Source organism: Manihot esculenta, chromosome 2, assembly GCF_001659605.2.
Source record: "Manihot esculenta cultivar AM560-2 chromosome 2, M.esculenta_v8, whole genome shotgun sequence".
NCBI classification, from domain to species: Eukaryota; Viridiplantae; Streptophyta; class Magnoliopsida; order Malpighiales; family Euphorbiaceae; genus Manihot; species Manihot esculenta.
This window is the reverse complement of record NC_035162.2, coordinates 12770129-12781224: the sequence shown is the minus strand read 5'-3', so window position 1 is coordinate 12781224 and position 11096 is coordinate 12770129. Positions and strand designations below refer to the sequence as shown.

At 31.4% G+C, this 11096-nt stretch overlaps 2 protein-coding genes across 2 annotated transcripts; one reads left to right on the top strand and one right to left on the bottom strand.

Moving 5' to 3' along the window:
* Nucleotides 1–3026: 3026 nt before the first annotated feature.
* Nucleotides 3027–7905, top strand: LOC110609423 (UDP-galactose transporter 1). The gene is made up of 5 exons (XM_021748986.2): nucleotides 3027–3512; nucleotides 5179–5428; nucleotides 5522–5729; nucleotides 6502–6733; nucleotides 7511–7905. Exons 1-5 carry the CDS (start codon nucleotides 3402–3404, stop codon nucleotides 7736–7738), a joined length of 1029 nt encoding a protein of 342 aa, XP_021604678.1. The 5' UTR covers nucleotides 3027–3401; the 3' UTR covers nucleotides 7739–7905.
* A 279-nt stretch (nucleotides 7906–8184) lies between these two features.
* On the bottom strand, nucleotides 8185–9748 carry LOC110609424. The gene is made up of 3 exons (XM_021748987.2): nucleotides 9310–9748; nucleotides 8681–8802; nucleotides 8185–8572 (listed from the first exon to the last, which is right to left on the bottom strand). The coding sequence occupies exons 1-3, from the start codon at nucleotides 9676–9678 to the stop codon at nucleotides 8422–8424; spliced, it is 642 nt and encodes a 213-aa protein (XP_021604679.1). The 5' UTR covers nucleotides 9679–9748; the 3' UTR covers nucleotides 8185–8421.
* Between the last annotated feature and the right edge of the window lie 1348 nt (nucleotides 9749–11096).

Genomic DNA, 11096 nt, shown 5'->3' with positions numbered 1-11096 from the left:
TATAGGACTAGAGCCCTTTTATATGCATTTTGCTCCAATTAGAGCTTAAATTCAAAACCTCACATAATTTGAAACCACTCAATGTCAATATTCTAGAATTCACAGGTATTATCAATAAATTTTTATCATTGTATTCTATATAATATAATCAATTGGTATAAATAGTAGAATACTCTTAATAATTTAATTGAAGTGGTTTTTGAGCGGAAATACTTGTTAGATAAGTTTTGGTTTAAGGTAGATATGGCAATTAGAGCTTGTTTTGGCATTAAGAATGAAAATAAAAGAAAAAAAATCACTCTCAGAAAATGATATTTTAGATATTCTTGAAAAAAGCATTTTAAAGTAAGTTGTTAGGTGATGATATGAGGTTTGGTAGATTCAATAAGAGGTGTACGTATGGATGGAAAAATAAATAGATCTGGATGGGTAGTTGGAAGTTAATAAGTTTGATTTGCAGTTCGTGAAAATTAAGATTTGGAGAGGGATCTATATATAATGTCTCAATGAAACTGAAAATCTATCTTTTAATGTGATTGGTTTAAAGGTATTTATACTCCGATTATCCTTGTATGCTTTGATTCACGTCTCCTCAATTTAGATAATAATATATTGTAACAGATGTATCATACGATTTATTAATGATGTACAATGGCTAATAAATATTGAGTCAGTTAGTCTATACCTTATTTATAAGGTATATCATGTCTGTCGGGTAATCATAATAATAACAAGGTCCCGCATATTTTGAACAGGTTTACTCGTTGATTCCAAACTATGAAATGATTGTCTCGTAAATTGATAAGGTCAATGATGCTAGAGGTTCGATCTCCATATCTTGTAGGTCAGACTTTTTCACTGGTTGAAGCGATTATCATAATTTATAGAATCTTTCTATATCAAGTATGCACTTATCATGATCTCAATTAGTCTTGTTATTTTTATCATTATGTTATTTATTTTTATAATTAAATTATGTCAAAATTTTTAAATTAATTTAATATTTTTTAATCTAATATATATTTTTTTTAAAAAAATTATCAATCCTAACTCCAATGGTAATATCAAATATACTCTTACTATTTTCTTCCGCTAAAATTTTCAAAATTCATTGTGTGATATGAAGAACATTTTAAAGGTTACATTTAAGTGTGGTGTTTTAATTTGTAAAAGAATAAGGTATTCAAAATTATATCATTATTAGACATAATTAAAATTAATTTAATATAATTGTATTGAAATTAAATTTATTAAATATATATTTTGCTTTTATTAATTATGAATATTGTATTAATGAATACTTTAACTTTACAAATATAAATGTTTCAGACACGTTAATAAAAAAAAACATCAACCATGTCTAAATCTTATATCCATAAAGTTAGTACGAACTATCAAACAAACAATAGAAGGCCAATGAAAGCTTTGTTTCATCTTCCCATCAGAAGTTGTCTTCACATTATTACAGCTCAAGGAATTACTTTCTACTTTTGCCATTATTTTCTTTGTTTCTTGGACTGTCACCTAACAATGTATGGAAACTGGTTTTCTTTATATAGAGAGATAGAGATAGAGATAATAGTGCAAATAAGAATCATTTGTATATGATAATAGAGTTCGATCGAAAGAAAGGCTCTTCTCTCAGTTACGATACAGGTTGGATTATAAATTAAATTAAAAATGATTCGAATAAATTTAAAATTTTATTGATTAAATGATTGTATTTAATAAATTAGACCGTAATGGTTTAGTATAAAACAATAATTTCTGATTTCAAGAGTAAAATTTGATTAAATCGATAATCTCTATTCGAAACTAAATTGGAAATGGATTCTAAAATTATTGTATGTGATATTTTAGAATATTAAACAAAGAATAATTTAAAATCAATGGTGTCTTTTAAAAAAAAATGGAGTAAGTGAAGAAAAGGTAGGGACTTTGCTTATTTAAGAAAAGTCTTAAGTTAATCTTTAAGTATTGTTTAAATTTCACCGAAGTGCCTTGGTTTATGGCTTTTAAACGTTGCCTTGTTCTTCAAAACTCTAATATCAGTCATGATCATGAAACAAAGACAGAACTGACCACAGAAAATGAACCATATTGTCTTCTTTATTGATTTCTAGAATTTTGGTTATATTCCACTTCTTAATTATTTTATTTTTTTATTAAATCAATAATGAAAGGCTTACTTTATAATTACATCCATAAATTTAAATATTTGAAATTACATCCTCTCTAAAAAAATTCATACTTATGATTTAATTTCTTAACTCTCATGAAGATACCTTATTAACAATACATCACCTATTTTCCAACTGCTGAAATGAATACCCTACCTCTTCTTACCTTGCACAATTGATGATAAATTCTCCAAATTTAGCATTTTAGCCTTATGAAAATGAAGATTTGCCATGAACTTAATTGGCAATTCATAGGAAGTTAGGTACACTTGTATTTTTCAATGGCCTAAAGATATGAAAGCCATGTGATGTATTTGTCCCAAGTTGGCTGATAATGGCTTCTTCACTACTTTTCCACCAATATTGCATGTTCACCGAAAAGGAAGAAAGAAAAAAAGTTCCCATTTGTTTTTGCTTCAATTTCCAAGCTACCCACTTTGTACTAGAAAATATTTTCCTATACTTTTTTTATTAATGAAAATTGTATTTATTGTAATATTAAACCATATTATGTAAGTTAATGTTAAATCCAAATAATGTTTTAAATTTAATATAAGTATATTAAATTAATTTTAATTTTTTTAAATTTAAAAGAGTTAAAATTTTAAGCAACAGTAACCCCTGCCAGTCTATTAGATCCGCCACTGGGCATCGTACATTTTCCTTGGAAGTCTCCTAAACTGCAAATTGTAAATTTGTAGGGGCCATTCAATCAAAATCTTATAACGTTTAGGGGTTTGTTTAGAAAAAGGAAAGAAAAGAAGGATTAAATGAGAAATGAAAAGGGCAAAAATTAGAAAAAAAATTGGATTAATTAGCATTGGATTTAGAAATGAAATCCCCATGGCAGCATCCATAAGTAAGAGAAATAGGGAGAGAGACGTTTCAAATTGAATACAAAAACAGTAGAAACAGGAAGACAGGGGCAAATCACATGGAAGAAGAGCTGCCTGCTCCGTTACGCCCTCCCTCACATTGTTTTTCTTATTAGGGATTCCCTAATTTTATTTGTTTTCCTTTCTTTTTTATTTATGTTTTGCTTCCCTCTTTCTCCGTCTCTCTTTGTAGACCCAGTTGGCTTCAACTCTCTTTATCTACTTGCCTTGTTTTGAATTGGGTGCTTAAAAGAGAGTCAATTTAAGGTGAATTGCAGGGTTTTGGATCTGTTCCTTTTTATTTTTGGGGTGAATTTGAGAGGAAGAGTTAGAGAACTGTAGAGAGATGGAGGAGAGTATGCTGTTTCAGTGGACCGCGTTCAGATCTCTGCTCGCTATTCTTCAGTGGTGGGGATTCAATGTTACAGTTATTATCATGAACAAGTGGATCTTCCAGGTCTATTTTCTGTTTCTTTGATTGTTGAAAAAGCTCCTTTTTCTTTCATTTCTATAACTTTGCATGAGGACTTGGTTGTCTTTTTGTGCTTCTATTGATTTTTCTTTTTGATTTTGTTAAAGGGTTAGCTTAATTTCGTTATAGCTATGAATATTTGTCGATTTCGTTTTATGGGTATGCTGAATTATGCAATAATGCTAATCTTGTAGGTCTCTTGTTTTGTGGGTATCTTAATTTTGATGTTCATTTTCCTGGTGTGCGTTAATGCTTGAATCTGGAATAACTTTTTTCTATGATTTGGTTATTCTTAATTTTGAAATTTTAGTTAATCGATGTTATTGATTTCTGGAGAAAATTACTTCCTTCTCTTTTATTTTCAGTTGAGACGTTTCATTTTTTGGCTATACTTTGATTCAAAGAAGTTCATTTTAACTTTTTAAGGCTTTTATATTTTCAGCTATTTGTATATTTTAAGGATTCCAATTGCCATGTGCATATCAGCTGAGCTAAATAATTTATAGAAAACTTGATGTAGATGGACATAAATATTTGCCATACAGCCTTGACATTTTTTAGTATTATAAGCAGACAAAATGCCAGATGTGGTGGTTGTGGTTGAGCTGGTCATGAGGTTTTCAATCTTTTTACTTTAAATTGTTTTGGAGCCCCTTAGCTTTTTTGCATCTTTGTCAAGCGGTTCTTATTGCAGAAGAATTTTGCATTCATTATATCTAGAATGACTAACAGCAAGGCTGTCATTTTCGTATGCACCTTGTCATGATTGGTTTCAATGTTCCTATCTATTTAGCCAACTAAAAAATAGATCTAGAAACATGTACATCACTTGGTTAATACTGATAAATGGAAACTTGTAACTTTTGCTGCCAATTTATATGAAATGAATTCATTTGGGTGGTATATGTTGACACGAGGAGGAAAGAGTGGATCCACATCTGTTCTTTTCTTATTGGCTTTATTTTCCCTTTGGGGTAGCCAGCGAGTTGGTGGGAGAGGGGTATATGGCGAAATTAGAGCAGAAAATATTTTAGATGTCTATATCCTTGATCCAGATCCCCTGTTTGCTTCCATTGCTTTTTGTTGATTTATTACATCAGGAAGTTGCCCATTAAAAATTTTTGATACTTTGCAATCTTGTCTTCTTTATATTTGCTTGAGATTCTGCACTGCCAAACTAGTTGTAAGGTCTAATTTTGAAGGGCTTTTAAGCTAGATGTGGTTTGGGTTGGCAGGATTATGGGTTTTAAAATATTTATAGTGGAGTTGGGAACTGACATCAATCTTAGTTTTGTGCTGCTGTTTATATCATAATTGATGCTTCATTGTCTATTATTTTTATTTTTGTTTTGATTTATTTTATTTTATTTTTGTGAATCCAACTGTTCTGCTATTTGGGCTTTGGCTAATTCCATATTCCTACCTGGAAAAGCATCTGGTTAACCTATGATCAATCACTTTGTTTTTTTGTTTTTTCCTTTAAGTCAGAAAGTGACTGTTGACAAGGATATGGGCAAAAAATATTACAGCCTACTGTTTTTAACTTCTTGTCTAGTTTGCCTGAAAGTTTGTATATTCTTGAGGACTAGCTTGGTTGATGTTTATAGGCATTATTGGAGTTATATAAATTTGATATGGCTTATTTCTACAGAAATTGGATTTCAAGTTTCCACTCTCAGTATCTTGTGTTCACTTCATATGCTCATCTATTGGAGCATATATAGTAATCAAGGTGCTGAAGCTCAAACCGCTAATAGTGGTTGACCCTGAAGATCGCTGGCGAAGGATATTTCCTATGTCATTTGTCTTCTGCATCAACATAGTTTTGGGGAATATAAGCTTACGTTACATTCCTGTTTCATTTATGCAAACGATCAAGTCATTTACTCCTGCAACCACAGGTCAGCCTCATAAATCATCAGCAAAAGCTATTACATTTGTTTCCTGCTTTGTACTATTCATGTTGTCATATCAACCTCTATGGATTGGGACAGTTGTTTTGCAGTGGTTGGTTTGGAGAAAATACTTTGATTGGAGAATTTGGGCGTCTTTAGTACCTATTGTTGGAGGAATACTCCTCACTTCTGTTACTGAGCTTAGCTTCAACATGTTTGGATTTTTTGCTGCCTTATTTGGATGTTTGGCCACTTCAACAAAGACAATCCTTGCAGAATCTCTGCTGCATGGATATAAATTTGACAGGTAGAGCGGCAGTTGAGATATATATATATGTATATAGTCTTTTGAATCTTTGATATGTACCTCAAGCAATATGTGGTGTCAAAATCTTATTAGAGTAACATTCTTGGATCTATACTACTAGAAGTTAACTGTGTATTTGAATATAATTTGTAGTATTAAAATCATAACATGCTACTCTGATACTGAGAATGGATATATGAATGTCACCATGCATAGCAAACACTCTGTAAATGCAATGGCTATGACCAGAAATAGTACAGGTTGTGATCACTTGTTAAACTATTCAAAATCATTACAGAAACCTTTCTTTTTGTGGAGTTGCTTTGGAGGTGCAACATGCCATTAAAACAGCTTTTGTGAATGAATACAGGAATTAATTATATGAATTAGCAGAGAAGTCAGGAATTGGAAAATAGAATTGAAGTCTCTGAAACCTACTGGATTAGATTTGGGTGCTTCAAGAGCAATCTTAGGAAAACATTCTGGGATTTTTCTTTTGACAATGAGGTGTGTTAATGATAATGCTGATAGGCCTCTCATTTGGCTTGTTAAATTGAATCATATAAAGTCAATGAAGTAAAGATGAAAATTTTGAAAAGCTCTCATTTACTAGTGTATGAGTTTGTACTTCTGCTGCTTTTTTTTCTTTTCCGTTTTTTGGGTTGAGTGAGATACTAGAATTTGCAGTTTGAACTCTTTGGCCAGATTTTAGTGCCACACTATTCAATATGATTTCTTTTTCTTTTCATGATTTTTTGGTTGTACTTTTTAGCATAAACACAGTGTACTACATGGCACCGTTCGCAACCATGATCCTGGGAGTACCGGCAATGCTACTTGAAGGTAATGGGGTTGTAGACTGGTTTTACACTCACCAATCTGTCTGGTCTGCCCTTATCATCATTTTCAGCTCTGGAGTGCTCGCCTTCTGTCTTAACTTCTCCATCTTTTATGTGATTCATTCCACAACTGCAGTCACATTCAATGTTGCTGGAAACCTTAAGGTAAGACCAATTAAGAAAAGTTGATATCTATTGGCAATTCTAGATTACATGAACAGTTTCAAGATTTAAAATTACTGCATTAAATTTGTTTTCATTTTTATTGTGGTCCTGCAAATAATCCTCACATGCTTGTCATATCTTTATTTTGTATGTTCTTTTAAACATCCTCTCTGAGATGTTGCATGTATTTCTGAGTTATCTGCAATTTCTTTTGCTTTGTGTGCTATCATCAATTGTCTTGCTTTCATACTGCTGCTGTTTTTATTTTTCCAATAAACCATGTTTCTGAATATTTATAAGGGTAAATTACTATCAAGTCCCTGATTTTTTATGAAATTAACCAGTTCATCCTTATTTTAAAATTACTCAATTAAAACGTCTTTAAATTTTGTAAAATACAACTTTTTAGTCCTTCTATTAAAAAATCTATTAGTTGCCTTAAATTATTTATGCTATTTGGTCCCCTTTAATTTTAATTACATATATTATTTAGTTTCTACAATTTTAAATATTCATATTATTTAGCCCCTCTGACCAAAACTAGAATAGGTTGATTAACGGTGTATTTGACAAAATGACTAAAGAGTTTAATTTCACAATAAGAGCGTTTTAGTTGAGTGATTTTGAAATAGTGAAAAACTAGTGAATTTTCGAAAAATCCAGGGATCTCATAGTAATTCTCCCATATTATAATGCAGAAACCAATTAGTTCTATGACACAGGAACTGATTATGTCACTGTCCCTACGCTTCATAGTTCTGCATTGATTCTTTACAGGTTGCAGTTGCTGTCATGGTTTCATGGCTTATTTTCCGGAATCCAATTTCAGCTTTAAATGCCGTTGGATGTGGTATTACACTAGTGGGATGTACATTCTACGGGTATGTGAGGCACATGCTTTCCCAGCAGCCACCACCACCAGGAACTCCAAGAACTCCCCGGACTCCGAGGAATCGGATGGAATTGCTTCCCCTTGTAACTGATAAACTAGATGATAAAGTCTGATAACGAGATCATGTATGAGGTTCTTAGCTGTTGGCATAGGGGTAATACAAATATTAAAGAGGGGAAATTGGAAAACAGAAGTTCACTTTGTTGTGTGCACATCCATCATAAATTTTTAATATATTATTTTCTTTTCTTGGTTAGAAATAGAAACACTATTTCAATTATTTTTCTCAGTTATCTTCATAATTTTAGAAGTCATTTAACGTGCAAGGCTTTCATCATTCAAGTTTGCACGCTTGTGACCAAAACTCTGAAAAAGTTGCACATTACAGCAGCTTCCTACCAAAAGATGCATATGCTTTATGACCCATATTTCCTCTTCCCAAAATAATCATTCTCCTAATCAAAATTTTGCTAATTGATTTCAATTACTTATTTGTATTGAGCTCTTCTAATCGCATGTAGGGTTCTCTTTCACAGCCCAGAAGGAAAATCCCATGAAACATTCTCAAGATTAAATAGTAATTTTCTCAAAAACTAACTCAGAGAATGTATCTGCCATCACCTGATGCTCAGTGACTATTGGCTACAAAACTTAAAAAGAGAGAAATTGCCATGATATTTAATTGGTACGAAGGACGATATAGTTAGCATTAAGTAAGCTCACATTTTACAGAGACTGAGATTAGAATCTAATAATTATAATAACTCTTTTTATCTAAGTAAACGTGATGTTCGAACTAAGCCAAGAGCCAGAAGTTCTTCTTCCATCTGGTGCTGATAAGATAACCACCCACATTTTTGCTTTGCTTGCTCACTCCAATAGTCAGGCACTCTGCATTGTTAATACACTGCTCCACAAAATCCTCACTGCTGCTGCTTCCACAGAGGCTGCAGAAAAAATTCACCATTTATCCATTATCAATATCAGAGCAGTGAGAGATCAAAAGATTGGCAATAATTTATGTGGGATGCCTTGATTTGGAGTATTGGACTCACCAACTGGTAAGGGGAGAGGGTCTTTTGTGGCCTACTACTAGAACAGAAACATCTAGCTTCTTCACTTGGTTCATCACTGTGGCCAGCCTTGGCCCATGGATTACTAGTGCTTCCACTTCCACCTGAATTGTAAACCCATTAGATTCATGAATGCAAGTGACAAAGCTTTGACATGTTTCTTAGATATAATGATAATAACGGTAAACAGAGATGTATTTGGAAACAAGAAGTGAAAAATGAAAGACAAACTGATGAGTGCTGAAAATTGTTCCCCCTTCCCCTCATTGCAGAACAGAAATGATTTAAAAGTACAAAGGTAACAAAGAAAAAGCGGAACCAAGGATGACTGAAAATAACCTTGCATAAAAACAAATTAAAATTCCCTCTCAAAGCAAGCACTAACAGGGAAAGAAGAAAACTGAGGAAGACCAAGAAGGATCCAGCAAATAATACTACGAGAAAATACAGAGTCAAGAGACATGGGATCCATAACATATATTAAGAAAAATCACTGCTAATGCAGAAGGGGTGGCTCAGGATCCATCAATGGACTGTGGTAGCTCTCTGTTTCTTGATCTATAGAACCCAAGACTAGAAATGGCAAAGAAAGTGTATATATATACATATACCTGAGGTTTACAAGCTTTGCAAAGAGAGCCAAGAGAATTAGCAAGATGAGGAGAAGAAGAATCAGCACCAGAAGGGATAATGTGAAGCAGAGTGAGCAAATCACCCTTGTTAGCTGCATGAGTGAGTGCCCATATCATTGCATGCCTGGAGTGAGACGTGTAATCCACCACCACCATCACTCTCTTTCTCATACCCAACCCACCATTGTTAAGCTCCTCCATTTGCTGAAAACTCGTCTCGCAACCCCAGTTGAAACCAGTTTCAGCAGTGCTGTGCTTGGATTGGTTATTGCAACCCCACCTCTTAGATGTTGATATCCAATCTTCCCTGCCACTTAGCTGCCTGGAGAATGAGCCTGAGCTTGCCATTTTCTTTCACTAATGTGTCTTTATAGAGAGAAAGCTGCCAGTATAATAACAATACAATAGCAGAAATGGACAAGCATAGCAAGAATTACTCTATATATATCTTAACAAAAATAATTATTTTGTCCTTAATTTGTCAAATAAATTTATATATTTATATATTTTTCTCTTTCCGTATAAAAAAGTTAATCACTTGTTTTAGTTTTGAATTTTTATCTGTAATTTTAATTATTTATATTATTTAATATCTCTAAACAACATTAAAACAAATTAATTAACTTTTTTTTAATTAAAAGAGTAAAGCATTTTATTTTATAAAAATATAAAAAATATTTTAAATATATTTTGAAAGATAAATATTAAATAATATTAATCAAAACATTCGAAATTACTTGTTAAAGAAAAAATATTTTAAATATAAAATAGAAAGAAAATTACTAGTTAATCTTATACTTTAATGAAACTAATTATTTTGATTCTCTATTGTCAAGAATATATTAATCAGTTAGTTTCTATCTTTTTAAAATTTTAATTAATCGTCATTCCTATGAACTGAATAAAATAAAATTATAATTTTAAAATTATAAGATCTAAAAAGTTATGATTAGTTTTTGAAGAAATATATTTTGAAGAAAAAATAAAATTATTAAATCTGGCTATAAAATAATATATTTTATTGTATTTTTTTTAGTTTTAAAGTAATATATTTTGAAAAAATATTTTGAAGAAAAAATAAAATTATTAGTTTTAATGACATGAAAAAATATTAAATCTGGCTATAAAATAAGAAAGGGTGATGATGTAATTTTTTTAATGTTTTGGGCAGGTTAAAGTCACGGGTTTCCCTGGTTAAGTGTGGGAGTGGCTTCATATGGCACAGTGAGTGAGAGAGAGCTATTTCCTAGTCAGTTTCTGAATGAATTATGATGATGAAACAAAGGATTCTTTGTACTACAAATTGTCAGATTCTTATGTACAATTTTTTTCTTAAAAAAAAAAAAAATCATCATCCATAGAGATAATGTATCATGTGTTTCGTGGGTTGTCGGTTATGAATAAAAAAAAATTATTATTAATTTTTCAATTTTAAAAATATTTTTTATATTTTAAAAATTCAATATCTGCAATAATTTGGAGGTACAACCTCATGACACAGTTAACCAGAAAATTACCAATATACCCATTCTTTATATTAAATTAACAATTTAATAATGTGCTTAGTGCTAAATAAATCTTAATTTGATATAGAATGGTGATAGTCATATGGTCATCATAATTTTTTAAAAACTGTGTTGTTGTCCTTTTGGTGATGATTACTATGCAACTGTATTCACCATCCCCATAGAAAATAAATTGGAAGAGTTCCTTGTGCAACAACTGAAGATGGTAAACTAAGAGATGAGATGACATATAATAGAGAC